Below are 17,964 nucleotides of genomic sequence, written 5' to 3' on the forward strand. Positions count from 1 at the left end.
GTGTAAACATAGAAAATGGGTGCAGGAATAGGCCATTGAGCCCTTTGAGCCTGCAGCATCATTCAGTGCCATCATGGCTCATCATTCAATCTCAGTATCCTATTCCCACTCACTCCTCATACCCCTTCAAGCCTTTAACCGCAAGACCATGTCCAGCTCCCTCCTGAATATCTGAGGAACTGGCCCCAACAGCTTCCTGTGGGAGAGAATTCCACAACTCTAAGTGAGGAAATTCTTCCTTATCTCAGTCATGAATGGTTATCCCCTCATTCTTAGACTGTGACCCCAACTCGTAAATGCTGATCAGATATCCTAAATAAATCTGGTCCCATCTTCCAGCACATGGGCCCATATCCCCCCGAACCCTTCCTATTCATATACCCATCCTGATGCCTTTTAAATGTTGTGATTGTAACAGCCTTCTCCACTTCCTCTGGCAGCTCATTCCATACACACAACACCCTCTGTGTGAAAAAGCTGCACTTTAGGTCCCTTTTATATCTTTCCCCTCTCACCTGGAAACTATGCTCTCTAGTTCTGGTCTCCCCCACCCCAGAGAAAATACCTTGGCTATTCACCCTATCCATGCCCCCATGATTTTATAAACCTCGGTAAGGTCACCCCTCAGTCTCCGACGCTCCAGGGAAAGCAGCCCCTGCCTATTCAGCCTCTCCCTACAGCTCAAACCCTCCATATCTGACAACATCCTTGTGAATATTTTCTGAACCTTTTCAAGTTTCACAACATCCATCCTATAGCAGAGAGAGCCTAATCAATGTCACGTACAGCCAAAACATGATCTCCCAATTGCCAAACTCAATGAACTGACCGGTAAAGGAAAGCATACCAAATGCCTTCTTCATTTTCCTGTCTACCTGCAACTCTACTTTCAAGGGAGTATGAACTTGCATTCCAAAGTCTCTTTGTTCAGCAACATTCCCTAGGACCGTCTCACTATGTATATAAATCCTGTCCTGATTTGTCTTTCCAAAAGGCATCACAAACATTTCTCAAACTCCATTTGTAACTCCTTGACCCACTGGCCCATCTGATCAAGATCCTGTTGTAATCTGAGGTAACCTTCGCTATCCAGTAAGTCTCCAATTTTGATGCCATCTGCAAACTTACTAACCATACCTCCCATGTTCAAATCCAAATCATTCATATAAATAACAAAAGGCAGCACCCATCCTTGTGGCACACTGCTGGTCACTGTCCTCCCATCTCCACCACCACCTTCTGTCTTTCACCTTCGAGCCAGTGCTGTACCCAAATGGTTAGTTCTCACTGTATTCCACGTGATCTAACCTTGTTAACCAGTCTACCATGAGGAACCTTTTGGAACACCTTACTGAAGTCCATACAGATCATGTCCACCATTCTGCCCTCATTAATCCTCTTTGTTACTTTTCAGAAATCTCAAACAAGTTTGTGAGACATGATTTCCCACGCACAAAGCATGTTGACTATTCCTAATCAATCCTTGCTTTTCCAAATCCATGTACATCCTGATCCTCAGGATTCCCTCCAACAACTTGCCCACCGCCAATGTCAGCTTTGCCAGTCTATAGATCCCTGGCTTTTCATAGAAATATAGAACAGTACAGGCCCTTCGGCCCTCGATGTTGTGCTGACCTTTTATCCTAATCTAATTTAGGATCAAACTTACCTACGTACCCTTCATTTTACTATCATCCATGTACCTATCCAAGAGTCGCATAAATGCTCGTAATTATCAGATTCTACCATCACCACTGACAGTGCATTCCACACACCCACCACTCTCTGTGTAAAGAACCGACCTCTGACATCTCCCCTAAACCTTCCTCCAATCACCTTAAAATTATGCCCCCTCGTGATAGCCATTTCCACCCTGGGAAAAAGTCTCTGACTATCCACTCTATCAATGCCTCTCATTATCCTGTACACCTCTCATCCTTCTTCACTCCTTTGAGAAAAGCCCTAGCTCCCTCAACCTTTCTTCATAAGACACACGCTCCAGTCCAGGCAGGTAAATCTCCTCTGGACCCTCTCTGAAGCTTCCACATCCTTCCTGTAATGAGGTGACCAGAACTGAATACAATATATCAAGTGTGGTCTAACCAGGGCTCTGTAGTGCTGCAGCATAACCTTGCAGCTCTTAAACCCAATCCCCCTGCTAATCAACACACCATATGCCTTCTTAACAACCCTATCAACTTTGACGGATCTATGGATGTGTACCCCAAGATCTCTCTGTTCCTCCACAATGCCAAGAACCCTGCCTTTAACCCTGTATTCTGCATTCAAATTCAACCTTTCAAAATGAATCACTTCAGACTTTTCCAGGTTGAACTCCATCTGCCACTTCTCAGCCCAGCTCCGGATCCTGTCAATGTCCCGCTGCAGCCTACAACAACCCTCCATTTTATCCACAACTCCACCAAACTTCATGTCATCAACAAACCTTCTAACCCACCCTTCCACTTCCTCATCCAAGTCATTTATAAAAATCACAAAGAGCAGAGGTCCCAGTCCAGATCCCTGCAAAACACCATTGGTAACTGAGCTCCAGGCTGACTACTTTCCATCTACTACCACCCTCTGTCTGCTATGGGCCAGCCAATTCTGTATCCAGACAGCCAGGTTTCCCTGTATCCCATACCTCCTGGTTTTCTGAATGAGCCTACCATGGGGAACCTTATCAAATGCCTTGCTAAAATCCATATACATCACATCCACTGCTCTACCATCTACATGTTTTGTTACATCCTCAAAGAATTCAATAGGGTTTGTGAGGCATGACTTGCCCCTCTCAAAGCCATGCTGACGATCTCTACTCAAGCTATGGTTTTCCAAGTAATCATAAATCTGGTCTTTCAGAATCTTCTCCAATACGTTGCCCCCACTGACCTAAGACCGACTGGTCTGTAATTCCCAGGATTATCCCAATTCCCTTTCTTGAACAAGGGAATAACATTCGTCAGGCTTCAATCAGCTGGTACTACTCCAGTGGACACTGAGGATCCAAAGATCATCACCAAAAGTGCAGCAATCTCTTCCCTAGCTTCCTGTAGACACCAAGGGGATATCCCAGGGGACTTAACGACCTTCATGATTTTCAAAATGTTCAGCTCATCCGCCTTCTTAACAGCAACCTGTTTCAGTATACCAGCCTGTTTCACCTGTTTCAGTCTATCAGCCTGTTTCACCTGTTTCAGCATATCAGCCTGTTTCACCTGTTTCAGTATACCAGCCTGTTTCACCTGTTTCAGTCTATCAGCCTGTTTCACCTGTTTCAGTATACCAGCCTGTTTCACCTGTTTCAGTATACCAGCCTGTTTCACCTGTTTCAGTATACCAGCCTGTTTCACCTGTTTCAGTATATCAGCCTGTTTCACCTGTTTCAGCATACCAGCCTGTTTCTCCTGTTTCAGTCTATCAGCCTGTTTCACCTGTTTCTGTATACCAGCCTGTTTCACCTGTTTCTGTATACCAGCCTGTTTCACCTGTTTCTGTATACCAGCCTGTTTCATGCTGCCCTCACAAATAACAAGGTCCCACTCACCAGTGAATACTGAAGCAAAGTATTCATTAAGGACCTCCCTTACCTCCTCAGACTCCAGACACACGTTCCCTCCACTTTCCCTGATCTGCCCTATCCTCAGTCTTTTGCTCCTCACAAGTGTAGAATGCTTTAGGGTTTTCCTGAATCCTACCCACCAAAACTTTTCCATGCCCCCTTCTAGCTCTCCTAAGTCCATTCTTCAGTTCCTTCCTGGCTACCTTGTAACCATCTAGAGTCCTGTCTGATCCTTGCTTCATCAACCTTAAGTAAGCTTCCTTCGTCCACTTGACTAGATGTTCCACATCTCTTATCACCCAAACTTCCTTCACCCAACCATTCCTGCCTTGCCTCTGTGGGACAAATCTATCCAGCACTATCAGTAAGTGCTCCCTAAACAACCTCCACATTTCTGTCATAATTTCCCTGAGAATATCTGTTCCTAAGTTATGCTCCACAGTTCTTGCCTAATAGCATTGTAATTCCCCCTCCCCCAATGAAATAATTCCCCATACCGTCTGCTCCTATCCTTTTTCATGAATGAGTAAATGTCAGGGAGTTGTGATCACTTTCACCAAAATGCTCTCACATTGAGAGATCTGATACCTGAACTGGTTCGTTGCTAAGCACCAAATTCAATGTGGCCTCCCCTCTAGTCAGCCTATCTACTTACTTATTGAGTCAGGAGTCCTTCCTGGACACACCTGACAAAATCTGCTCCATCCAAACTATTTGCACTGAGGAGGTTCCAATCAATATTATTCATTAGCACCATTCTTAAATAGTGGCACCACGTTAGCCAATCGTCACTCTTTCAGCACCTCACCTGTGACTATCGATGATACAAATATCTCAGCAAGAGGCCCAGCAATCACTTCTCTAGCTTCCCAGAGTTCAAGGGTACATCTGATCAGGTCCTGGGGATTTATTCTCTTTTATGCGTTTTAAGATGTTCAGCATTTCCTCCTCTGTAACAGGGACATTTTTCAAGATGCTAATATTTATTTCCCCATGTTCTCTATCTTCCACACCCTTCTCCACAGTAAACACTGATGAAAAATACTTGTTTAGTACCTCCCCCGTCTCCCGTGGCCTTACTGATCTTTAAGGGGCTCTATTCTCTCCCCAGTTTCTCTTTTGTCCTTAATGTATTTGTAGAATCCCTAGAGATTCTCCTTAACCCTATTTGTCAAAGCTATCACGTGCCCCCTTCTTGCCCTCCTGATTTTCCTTAAAATACTCCTACTACCTTTACATTCTTATTGCTGTCTGTACCCGACATGTGCTTCCTTCTTATTTTTGACCAAACCCTCAATTTCTTTAGTCATCCAGCATTCCCTATACCTACCAGCCTTTCCCTTCACCCTAACAGGAATATACTGTCTCTGGACTCTCACTATCTCATTTCTGAAGGCTTCCCATTTTCCAGCCGTCTGTTTACCTGCAAACATTTGCCCCCAATCAACTTTTGAAAGTTCTTGCCTAATACCGTCAAAATTAGCCTTCCTCCAATTTAGAACTTCAACTTTTAGATCCAGTGTATCCATTCCATCATTATTTTAAACCTAATTGAATTATGGTCGCTGGCCCCAAAGTGCTCCCCCACTACTGGGTCCAGATCGATGTGTTTGATGATAGGCCAATATACCGACCACTGCAGCGGACAGCTGGAACTGACAACCGGAAGCAGCAGATTCAAACCACTATAAATGCCGGAGGAAAGATCACAGAAGCGCTTCACAGGAGGCTCCCAAGCACTGAGGATGTCACCTAGACAGGGGATGAAACATCTGATACACAAATTCCCAGCTCGGCGAACAGAACCACAACAACGAGCACCCGAGCTACAAATCTTCTCACAAACTTTGAATTTTTAAAGTTTAACCAAGATACACATCTCAATAAAAATGTGTAATCAAATAAGAACCCACTCTACTCACTACTACAGATTTACAAAAACAAAAGTAAGGTTACACTTTAAAGCTAGCCACTGAGCTCCTCTCCTGCACAGGCTCCTTCAAGGTGAGCTGTCAATTTTGCTGTTTGCTTATTTTTCTGACAGGAACTGTGATGTCCAGAGATACTTGAAGCCAAACAGGAGAGACAGTCAGCTGTGCAGGCAGATTTCTCAGTTTGATTCATTTCCCATGTGGCCTTTGTCTTCAACCTTTTTAAAGTGCCATTGTTTTGATCCTTTTTTTCCAAAAGTTCCAAAACAATGCAACAGCTTATAAAACAATAATTACTGCTCCTGGAATTCAAGGAAATCAGCTCCAATACTGAAAATAGCTTTTTAAAAAAAAAGCAGTTAACAGCCACATGTTCTTTCTGTCCTCCATCTCAGATTTCCTGAAGGTTATTTGCGTCCTCCTCAGTGAAGACAGATCCAAAGTATTTGTTCAACCGGTCTGCCATCTCTTTGTTGTTCATTATGAATTCACTTGATTCTAACTGTAAGGGACCTACATTTGTCTTCACCAGTCTTTTTCTCTTCACACATCTATAGAAGCTTTTGTAGTCAGTTTTTTGTTTTCTGCAAGTTTACTTTCATATTCTATTTTCCCCTTCTGAATTAAACCCTTTGCACTCCTGTGCTGAATTTTTAATTTCTCCCAGACCTTGGATTTGCTTCTTATGGCCAATGTATCTGCCTCCTGTCTGGCTTCAACACCGTTCCTGATCACCTTTGCTGACCAGGGTTGAGTCACCTTCTCTTTATTCCTACACCAAACAGGGACGTACAATTGTTTAAGGTCATCTATATGTTCTTTAAATGTCTGTCATTGCCTACTCACCATCAACCCCGTAAGTATCCTTGGTCAGTTTATCCTAGCCAATGCCTCATATCATCAAAGGTAGCTTTAAGTTCAGGGCCCTAGTTTCAGATTTAATTGTGTTACTCTCCATTTTAATGAAGAATTCTATCATATTATGGTCACCCTCCCCGAAAGAATCTCTCACCATAAAGTTGCTAGTTAATCCTCTCTCGTTACACAACACACAGTCCAAGGTGGCTTGCTCTCTAGTTGGTTCCTCAATGTATTGGTCAAGGAAACCATCCCTCTCAGATTCCAGGAAATCCTCCTCCATCACATTGATACCTGGTGCATAGTTTCAGAGTAAAAGCAGCAGGAATAGGCCAGCTGAGACATTGAGCCTGCTCTGCCATTCATTCAGATCATGGCTGACCCAGCGTCTCAGCCCCTCCGACCTGCATTATCCCCATAACGCTTTATTCCCCTTCCATACAAACACCCATCCAACTGGGTCTGGGATATATTGAATGAAGCTGCCTCTACTGCCTCTTTGGGCAGAGAATTCCACAGATTCAACACTCTTTGGGAAAAGCAGTTCCTCCCTATCTCTGTCCTTAATCTACTCCCCCTAATCTTGAAGCCACGCCCCCTAGTCCTAGTCTCACCCACCAATGGAAACAGCTTACCTGCCCCGACCTTAACTACCCCGTTCCATATATTATGTTTCTACAAGATCCCTTCTGATTCTTCCAAATTCTAGTTTGGTTTAATTCAATCAGTATGTAGATTGAAATCACCCACAATAATTGTTGTACCCTGACTGCATGTATCTCTAATTTCCTGTTTGATACAGTTTCCAACATCACAAGTACTGTTTGGTGGTCTGTACTAATGTCTTTTCCCCTTCAATGTTCTGCAGCTCCACCCATACAGATTCCACAATGCCCAGACTAATACCCTCCCTTACTATTATGTTAATCTCCTTAATCAGCAACACTGCCCTTTCTGTCTGTCTTCCCTGAAAATTGAATAACTTTGCACATTGTGTTCCCATCCTTGGTAACCCTTGAGCCAGTTACATTTGTTCCATTAATAACTTTGTGCAGTTAATTCACCCACCTTATTACAAATACTCCTCACACTGAGACGGAGTCTTCAGGCTCATTTATTTTGACATTTATTGCCCTTTTAGAATCATTATGAAACGTGGCCCTTTATGATTTTTGTCTTTGGTTTCCCTGCCTTCCACCTTTCCAATCATTGTCCTGTGTTTCTGCCTCTGTTAAACCTCTCTCTGCCTTCCTGCACTGGTTCCCATCCCCTCTGCCATATTAGTTTAAACCCTCCCCAACAGCAGTAGCAAACACTTCCCCGAGCACATCGGTTTCAGTCCTGCCCAGGTGCAGACCGTTCCAATGTCCCAGGAATTTGAACTCCGCCACCCCCCTCCCCCCACCTCTTGCACCATCCTTCAAGCCACGTTTTCATCTTCGCTATCCTACCATTCTTACTCTGACTAGAACATGGCACAGGTAGCAAGCCCAGGAATACTACCTTTGAGGTCTACTTTATAGTTTAACTCCTAACTCCTTCAATTCAGCTTATGGGACCTCATCCTTTTTTTTTAAAAACTGATGTTGTCGGTGTGGTATGGACTACAATAGCTGGCTGTTCATTTTCCCCCAGAATATACTGCAGCTGCTCAAAGACATCCCAGACCCTTGCACCTGGGAGGCAATATACCATCCTGGACTCTCGTTTGCAATTGCAGAAACACGCGTCTATTGAATCCCCTATCACTACAGCTCTGGCCACTCTTTTTCCTGCCCTCCTTTGCAGCAGAGCCAACCACTGTTCCCTGAACCCAGCTGCTGCCGCCTTCCCCTGGTGAGCCATCTCCTCCAACTGTATCCAAATCAGTTATACCTGTTTTGGAGGGAGATGATCACAGGGGACCACTGCACTACCTACCGACCTTTCCTCTGTCTGTTGACTAGCCATTCTCTACTTTCTTCAGTAATTTTTATCTGTGTTGTGATCAACTTACTGAATATGCTATCCACAATTCCCTCAGCCTCATGAATGCTCTATAGTTACAGGGAGATTGATTCTGGTTCTCTGTATCTAACCCCATGTGTTTTATAGTTACTCTGTCTTTGATTCCCAGAAGAAAGGCTTGTTCATGGCAATCTTCTTCAGCTCCTGTAACGTGTCAGTAAGGGTCGCACTGAACAGTAGAGTTTGCCGTTTGGCTGGGACAGCACTGAGAATCAATTCCAGGTCCTGAGTGAAATCTGTGCAGCCTTGCTCCAGCAATCTATCAGCTTCATCCAGCACCTAGGGAAAAGAGCAAACGCCAATGGCAAAACTGTGTTTTCTTCTATCGGAAATTGGAAGTCACACAGCCAGAAAAATGTAAACCGTCTCTGCTGCCACGTTGCACATAAACAAACAATAATTCAGATACAAGACAGACATGCTCGCTAGCCCTACTTCCTCCCTTTCTTATCGTCATTTCATGAGATGCAGGGTGGCATTTATTGCCTGTCCTCAATTTACCTGAAGTTAAGTAGCACAGTCATTTCAGAAGGTAATTAGGAGTAGACCATATTGCTGTGGGTCTGGAGTCACATATTCCAAACCAGATAAGGACAACTAGATGACTCAATGGGTTTTACAACTACCAACTGCAATTTCCTGGTCACCACTAGATCTGCTTCTTAATTCCACATGCATTAACTGAATTCAAATTCCACGGTCCATAATGGAGGAACCTGAAAATAATCCCTAGTCACTGGATTACTGTTTCATGCATCAAAAGAGGAAGTTGCAATTGATGATATCAGCCCATCGTTTGGGGTATACGAAGTGACAGAGTCATAGAGATGTACAGCATGGAACCAACCCTTCGATCCAATCCGTCCATGCTAATCAGATATCCCAACCCAAGGACTCAGTCCTGGCAGAGGAGAGTAAAGAGAGTCTTAGTTAGCAGCCTCCCATGTGGCATCTTGTCAAAGAGGAGCTCATGGTGTTAGGGGCAAGGTGGTTATATGGGTAGAGGATTGGCTGCCGGGCAGGAGGCAGTGAGTGGAGATGAAGGGTCTTTTTCAGGATGGCAGCTGATGACTACTCCAGTCCTGCAGGGGTCAGTGTTGGGACCAGGACTATGCAAATTACACATTAACAATCTGCACATTGCTGCTACCTTTGCAGATAACACAAAGATAGGTGAAGGACAGGGAGTGTTGAGGAAGTGAGAGGCTGCAGAAAAACTTGAACAGGCTAGGAGAGTTGGCAAAGAAGTGGCAGATGGAAAACAATGTGGGAAAGTGAGGTTATGCACTTTGGTAGGAAAAATAGAGGCATAGACTGTTTTCTAAATGGGGAAAGGCTTCAGAAATCTGAAACATGAAGGAACTTGGGAGTCCACATTCAGGTTTCTCTTAAGGTTAACATGCAACTTCAGTTGGTAATTAGGAAGAGAAATGCATTGTTAACATTCGTTTCCAAAGGACTAGAACACAACAGAAGGAATGTCCTGCTGAAGCTGCGTAAGGCTCCAACCAGACTATAGTTGAAATACTGTGCGCAGTTTTGGGCCCCGTATCTAAGGAAAGTATTGGAGGGAATCCAGAGGAGATTTACAAGAATGATCCTGGGAATAAAGGGCTTGTCATATGAGGAGGTATTGAGGACTCTGTGTTCTCTGATTGAAACTTACAGAACACTGAGGGGCCAGGAGTGTGTGGATATGGAGAAGATGTTTCCAAGTGTAAGAGAGATTAGGACCAGAGGGCACCGCCGCAGAGTGAAGGGATTACCATTTGGATCTGAGATGAGGAGGAATTTCTTCAGCCAGAGGGTGGGGAATCTGTGAACTCGTTACCGCAGAGGGCTGTGGAGGCCGGGTCACTGAGTGTATTTAAGATGGAGATAGGTAAATTCTTGATTAATAAGAGGATTAAAGGTTATGCAGGGGAAGACAGCAGAATGGTTTGAAAAACATTATTCACCATAATCAAATGACAGAGCAGACTTGATGAACCAATAAGACTTAATTCTGCTCCTATATCCAATGGTCTTATGGAAATAATTAAGGATTTTGGTGAACGTGAACTGGAAAGACTACGGCCTCTGGCTGTGGCGTCAGCAATCTTAAACTTGTCATTAAAAGAATGAAAGGATTAGTTTCAAGGTTGATACAGGGCTAAAGGGAGTGAGTAGGCAGTGGGATTAGTTTGGGGATTGATACAGGGCTAAAGGGAGCGAGTAGGTCAGAACCGTGTTAATTTAGCCAGAAGCAGAGAGTAGCCAAATTTGATGCTGCTCTAACGCCACCCCCTCCCTGTGGCCTTCCTAATCCCCACACTGTAAAATGGGAGAAACATTAACATATTGAGTCTCTACAAATTCTCTCATACCAGAAACTTTATTTTCTTCAAGTTGAAGGTGTTACTACTCCGGATGTGGTCAGCCAGACGGCCTGGAGTTGCGATGACAACATGAGGTTTTCTAGAGAGTTCTAGAGCCTGTGAGACCATATCTAGGGAAGGAAACAGACGGATAATAAACTGGCCTTAGGGACAAGGCATTGAAACAGCAGGCCACAGAACATCAGACAGAGACTCACCGATTCCACCAACAACAACACAATCCTTCAAACCCAGAGGTTTCCCCAGGACTCGAAACTGTTCAGCAATCTGATAGACCAACTCCCTGAAAAGAAGAATTACAGAAGATGTGTTTCAGCTCAGTCTGATCAAGAGACTCAATCTCAAAGAGTGACAATAATTTATATTCCAATGTTCAGAAAGCAAAAGCAAGTAAACATAGACCAGACAGTTATGAGAATGGAGTCTGAAATCACGGAGACGGAGGTCTCAAGTCAGTGAACATATCTCAGAAAGATCATGTTGATTGTACTTGGCAGTGCAGAAAGAACCAGAACTATAAATCAGGGGAGAAAGCAGTGGAACATGGGGGGCTTTCAAAGAAGGGAAAGTGCCAAAGGTAGGTCAAGGAGCACAGGTCAAGATCTGATCTAGTTACCATCAGTCTGGGCCAGAGGTGAAAGCTATAGTCTGGTGAGGTGGCTTCATTTAAATGGAAAGTCTCAAACGTTCAAGCAATTTGCCATCAAGCCCATGATGCCAATGCAATCATCCACAATGAGTTCATGACTAACTTTCTGCAAATTGCCATTGCGTAGGGAGAGATGTAATCAATAAGAACTGATTCTCTGCTTTGTCCAGTCCCCTTTGTTGATTTGTCTCAGTATCATATAGCACAGAAACAGATCTTTCCGTCCAACCAGCCCATGCCAAACAAAATCCCAAACTTAAACCAGTCCCACCTGCCTGTGCTTGGCCCTGAACCCTCTAAACATTTCTTATTTATGCATTTATCCAAATGTCTTTTAACTGTTCTAAGTGTTGCTGGATCCATCACTTCCTCTGTAAGTTCATTCTACACACAAAACACTAAAAACAATTGCCTCTCATGGTTCTTTTTAAAATCTTTCTCCTCTCACCTTAAAAATATGCCCAAATTTGAAATCCCCCACCTAAGGGATAAGACACCTGCCACAACTTCAGTTGTGGAGAAAGAGGTGAAAAAGGTCATAAGAGATAGGATTTATAACCATCTCGATAGGAATATGTTGATTAGGGATAGTCAGCATGGTTTTATGAAGGGCAGGTTGTGCCTCACAAACCTTATTGAGTTCTTTGACAAGGTAACTAAACAGGTGGATGAGGGTAAAGCCATGGTGTGGTGCATATGAATTTCAGTAAGGTGTTTGATAGGTGTTCACATTGGTAGGCTACTGCACAAAATACAGAGACATGGGATTGAGGGCGATTTAGCGGTTTGGATCAGAAATTGGTGAGCTGAAAGAAGACAGAGGGGGGTGGTTGATAGGAAATGTTCATCCTGGAGTTCAGTTACTAGTGTACCGCAAGGATTTGTTTTTGGTTCGCTGCTGTTTATCATTTTTATAAATGACCTGGAAGAAGGCATAGAAGGATGGGTTAGTAAATTTGTGGATGACATTAAGGTTGGTGGAGTTGTGGACAGTGCAGAAGGATGTTGCAGGTTACAGAGGGACATAGAGGGGCAGAGCTGGGCTGAGAGGTAGCAAATGAAGTTTAATGTGGAAAAGCGTGAGGTGATTCACTTAGGAAGGAGCAACAGAAATAAAGAGTACAGGGCTAATGGTTAGATTCTTGGTAGTGTAGATGAGCAGAGAGATCCGTGCCCATGTACATAGAGCTCTGAAAGTTGCCATCCAGGTTGATAGGGCTGTTAAGAAGACATACAGTGTGTTAGCTTTTATTAGTTTTGGGACCATGACATCATGCTGCAGCTGTACAAAATTCTAATGTGGTTGCACTTGGGGTGATGCATGCAGTTCTGGTCACCGCATTATCGGAAGGATGTGGAAGCTTTGGAAAGGCTTCAAAGGAGATTAACTAGGACTGGTATGGAGGGAAGGCCTTACAAGGAGAGGTTGAGGGACTTGAGGCTGTTTTCGTTAAAGAGAAGGTTGTGAGGTGATTTAATTGAGACGTATAAGATAATCAGAGGGTTAGATAGGATGGACAGTGAGAGCCTTTTTCCTCAGATGGTGATGGCTAGCATGAGGGGACATAGCTTTAAATTGAGGGGTGATAGATATAGGACAGATGTCAGAGGTAGTTGCTTTACTCAGAGTAATAGGGGCGTGGAACGCACTACCTGCATCAGTTGTAGACTCGCTAACTTTATTGACATATAAATGGTCATTGGATCGACATATGGACAAGAATGGAATACTGTAGGTTAGGTGGGCTTCAGAATGGTTTCACTGGGCAGCGCAACATCGAGGACCGAAGGGCCTGTACTGCGCTGTAATGTTCTATATTCTATTATCTATACCTCTCATGATTTTATAAATCACTAAATACACCTCTCAACCTCCAAAGCTCCAGTGAAAAAAGTCCCAGTTTATCCAGCCTGTCCTTATAACTCAAACCTCCATTCCCATCATCATCCTGGTAAATCGCTTCTGAACCCTCTCCAGCTTAACAATATCCTTCCAGTAACGGAGACCAGAACTGGACACATTATCCAGAAAAGACCACACCAATATCCAGGACAACCTCAACATAACATCCCAAATCCTATGCTCAAAATCATAAAGATGTACAGCACGGTAACAGACCCTTTGGTCCAACTCGTCCACGTCAACCAGATATCCCAACCCAATCTAGTCCCACCTGCCAGCACCCGGTCCATATCCCTCCAAACCCTTCCTAGTCATATACCCATCCAAATGCCTCTTAAATGTTGCAATTGTACCAGCCTCCATACACTTCCTCTGGCAGCTCATTCCATACAAGTACTACTTTCTGCATGAAAAAGTTGCCCCTTAGGTCTCTTTTATATCTGTCCCCTCTCATCCTAAACCTATGCCCTCTGGTTCTGGACTCCCCCACCCAGGGAAAAAAACCTTGCCTATTTACCCTATCCATGCCCCTCATGAATTTATAAACCTCTATAAGGTCACCCCTCAGCCTCCGATGCTCCAGGGAAAACAGCTCCAGCCTGTTCAACCTCTCCCTGTAGCTCAGATCCTCCAACCCTGGCAACATCCTTGTAAATCTTTTCTAAACTCTTTCAAGTTTCACAACATCTTTCCAATAGGAAGGAGACCAGAATTGCAGGCAATATTCCAACAGTGGCTTAACCAATTTCCTGTACAGCCGCTGTATCAATACTCTGACCAATAAAAGAAAGCATACCAAACGCCTTCTTCACTATCCTATCTACCTGCGACTCTACTTTCAAGGTCTGAACAATGAAGACAAACATGCTAAACACTCTCTTACCATCCTAGATACGTGTGATGCAAACTTCAAAAAAAATTACACACTTGAACCCCTAAGTCTCTCCATTCTACAACACTATTCAAGGCCCTATGTTTGAGTCTTGCTTTTGCTTGTTTTACCAATATGCAACACTCACATTTATCCAGATTAAACTCCACCTACCACTTTTCAGCCCATTGACCCAATTGATCAAGATGTCTTTACTATCATCTGCAAACTTACTGACCATACCTTCCATACTCTCATCTAAATCATTTATATAAATAACAAACAGAAGTGACCCAGCACCGGTCCCTGTGGAATACCGCTGATCATAGGCCTCCAGTCTGACAAAATGCTCTACCCTCTGTCTCCTGCTGTTCAGCCAACTTCGCATCCAATTGGGAAGCTCAATGTGAATCCCATGTGATCTAACTTTACTAATTAGTCTACCATTCGGAACCTTGTCAACCTTTATTAAAGTCCAAGTAAATAATGTCTAATGTTCTGTCCTAATCAATCATCTTGGTTACTTACTCAAAAGAACTCAAGTTTGTAAGACAATTTTCCATGCACAAAACCATGCTGACTATCTCTAATCATTCCTTATCTTTCAGTGCTTTCAGAATCACTTCCAATAATTTACCCACCATCAAAATCAGATTCACAAGTCTACAGTTACCGGGCTTCTCCTTACACCGGTTCTTAAACAATGGCACCACATTATACACTTTCACTCATTCAGAAGCTCATGCATATTTATAGATAATACAAATATTTCGGCAAGGGGTCCCACAATTTCCTAACTTTCCAATAAGTCCTGGGATAGACGAGATTGGGTCCTCGAGATTTATCCAGCTTTGTATTTTCTAAGATCTCCAGCACTTTTCTAATATCAACTGTTTTCAAAACGTCAACATTTATTTCCAATCTACAATAGATTGCAGAAAGGAGAAGCTAAAAGGATTAGTAGGGAATGGGGTCAATTATCATGCATTAGCTGTGAGCGATGGCAGTGAGAACTGCTCAAAGTTCAGTCACCTGGTGGGAGCCAGCACCAAGCAGAATATTCCATATGGATCCTCTGACAGCTTCTGAAGGATTGGGAGAACAAATGCTGCGGTTTTCCCGCTGCCAGTTTGGGCACAGCCCATACAGTCCTGTCCTGTGAGAGAGAAAAAAATAACAATTAATCTGTGGAGCAATGAAAACTAATGAAAAGATTAAAGGAGCCAGGTCAAGAGTCATGGGTTAGAGAACAAGGAGCCAAGATCAGGGTCAAAACAAAGGAACAGATTTGGAGGTTAGGGGCCAGATAGGGAGAAACCAGGTCCCAAGGTCAGCACAAGGGTCATGGAATGGGAGGGGGGGGGGGGTCAGCACAGCAGGTCAGGCAGCATCCGAGGAGCAAGAAAATCGACATTTCGGGCAAAAGACCTTCATCAGGAATAGAGGCAGAGAGCCTGCAGAGTGAAGAGATAGGAATGGGTCAGGGGTCAGAGGTCAATGTGAGGGTCCAGGAGTGGAGGGTCAGGGGTCAGCGGGAGCGTCCGGAAATGGGGGGGGGGGGGTTCAGGGGTCAGTGTGAGGGTCTGGGAATGGAAGGTCAGGGGTCAGTGTAAGGGTCCGGGAATGGGGGGGGTCAGGGGTCAGTGTGAGGGTCCAGGAATGGGGGGTCAGGGGTCAGCGGGAGGGTCCGGGAATGGGGGGGTCAGGGGTCAGTGTGAGGGCCCGGGAATGGGGGGTCAGGGGTCAGTGTGAGGGCCCGGGAATGGGGGGGGTCAGGGGTCAGTGTGAGGGTCCGGGAATGGGGGTGTCAGGGGTCAGTGTGAGGGTCCAGAAATAGGGGGTCAGGGGTCAGTGTGAGGGCCCGGGAATGGGGGGGTCAGGGGTCAGTGTGAGGGCCCGGGAATGGGGGGGTCAGGGGTCAGTGTGAGGGCCCGGGAATGGGGGGTCAGGGGTCAGTGTGAGGGCCCGGGAATGGGGGGGTCAGGGGTCAGTGTGAGGGTCCGGGAATGGGGGTGTCAGGGGTCAGTGTGAGGGTCCAGAAATAGGGGGTCAGGGGTCAGTGTGAGGGCCCGGGAATGGGGGGGTCAGGGGTCAGTGTGAGGGTCCAGAAATAGGGGGTCAGGGGTCAGTGTGAGGGTCCGGGAATGGGGGGTCAGAGGTGAGTGTGAGGGGTCAGGGGTGAGTGAGGGTCCAGGGCCTGGTGGTTGGCGGGTTCCGGATCCGAGCGGCGTCTCTTACCCCGGAGAATGGCCGGGATACAGTGCTGCTGCACGGGGGTCGGTTGCCGGATCCCGAGCCGTTCGCTTTGCTCCGAGAGCCAAGCCCCGAGGCCTAACGCTACCAGGCTGTCCGCCATGTTGTCAACGTCATCCTCCAGAGCCCGGCGCCTCCTGATGGCGTCACGTCACCGCGCGGCCCACACCGACACGTGGCGGCGCCATCTTTGATGCTGGCAGAAGTTTTGTTGTTGTGTTCAAGTGACAGAAAACTACATTTAGTTTAAATTAATCCAGTGCTTTCTCCACTTGGATACTCGGAGAAGAGGGAAATGGGCAGGTGTTACACCTTCAATGATCACAGGGGAAGGTGCCATGGGGGTGGTGACCCTGTGGAAAACAAACAAGGCCAGGGAGGGGAACATGTGTCTGGTGGTGGTACCTGACTGAAGGTGATGGAATTGGTAGCTAGTGATCTTCTGGCTGGTGATGCAGGTGGGATGATAGGAAAGAACAAGGGGAACCCTATCGCTGTTGCAGGAGGGAAAAGAGGGGGTGCTGGGCAGAAGATCGGAAGATGTGTTGGTCCAGGCTGAGGGCCCTGTCAACAATAGTGCTGAAGAGTTGTCGGTTGAGGGGAAGAAGTTGGACATTCTAGAGGCTCCCACATCAAAGTTGACCTCATTGGACACACACGACAGAGACGGAGGAACTGAGAGAATGGAATGAAGTCTTTGCAGGAAGTAGGGTGCAAGGATGTACAGTCTAGGTAGCTATGGGAGTTGGGGGGTTTAGAGTGGATATTAGTGGCCACTCTATCCCCAGAAATGAAAATAGAGATGTTAAGGAAGGGAAAGGAGGACTCAGGTGAAAGTGAGGACAGGGTGAAAATTGGAAGCGAAATCGATTAATGTTTACAATTCCAGACGAGAGCACGAAGTAGCACCAATGATTTCATTGATATATTGAAGAAAGAGTTGTGGGTGGAGGCCAGAATAGGACTGGAACAAGGAATGTTCCAAGTACCCTACCAAGAGACAGGAATAATTGTGGCTCATGCGGGTACCCATGGCCAACCCGTGACCTGAAGAAAATGAGAGGAGTTAAAAGGGAAGTTGTTCAGCAACCACCATTTGCCCCACCTCCAGCAAGATGCAACCATCACCCTCCCCTCCCTTGTTTGCCTCCCACAGGGACTGTTCGATAGCCAAATAAATACTGTGGCAATAGCAGCATTTAAAAGGTATCTGGAGGGGTTGATGAATAGGAAGGGTTTAGAGGGATATGGGCCAAATGCTGGTAAATGGGACTCGATCAGGTTAGGATATCTGGTTGGCATGGACAAGTTGGACTGAAGGGTCTGTTTCTTTATTGTATGACTCTATAACGCTATGATTCTACTTACAGCTGCACTGCAGCAATTCACTGTGGATCATAGAACATAGAAAAATACAGCGCAGTACAGGCCCTTCGGCCCTCGATGTTGCGCCGACCGAAGCCTACCTAACCTACACTAGCTGAAAATGTGTTGCTGGTTAAAGCACAGCAGGTTAGGCAGCATCCAAGGAATAGGAAATTCGACGTTTCGG

The 17,964-nt window shown here is 45.3% G+C and overlaps 1 protein-coding gene across 2 annotated transcripts in view; it reads right to left on the reverse strand.

Moving 5' to 3' along the window:
* ddx49 (DEAD (Asp-Glu-Ala-Asp) box polypeptide 49) overlaps window positions 1-16,530 on the reverse strand; it is a 27,631-nt gene extending 11,101 nt beyond the window's left edge. For both annotated transcript variants that reach the window (XM_060846493.1, XM_060846494.1), the window contains exons 1-5: window positions 16,398-16,530; window positions 15,192-15,315; window positions 10,934-11,019; window positions 10,725-10,846; window positions 8,450-8,637 (exon numbers count right to left, since the gene is read on the reverse strand). In XM_060846493.1, the coding sequence (XP_060702476.1) occupies window positions 8,450-8,637; window positions 10,725-10,846; window positions 10,934-11,019; window positions 15,192-15,315; window positions 16,398-16,515 (638 nt within the window). In that variant the 5' untranslated portion in view covers window positions 16,516-16,530. The remainder of the gene's footprint in view (window positions 1-8,449; window positions 8,638-10,724; window positions 10,847-10,933; window positions 11,020-15,191; window positions 15,316-16,397) is intronic.
* Between the last annotated feature and the right edge of the window lie 1,434 nt (window positions 16,531-17,964).

Source organism: Hemiscyllium ocellatum, chromosome 28 (genome assembly GCF_020745735.1).
Source record: "Hemiscyllium ocellatum isolate sHemOce1 chromosome 28, sHemOce1.pat.X.cur, whole genome shotgun sequence".
Classification (NCBI taxonomy): domain Eukaryota; kingdom Metazoa; phylum Chordata; class Chondrichthyes; order Orectolobiformes; family Hemiscylliidae; genus Hemiscyllium; species Hemiscyllium ocellatum.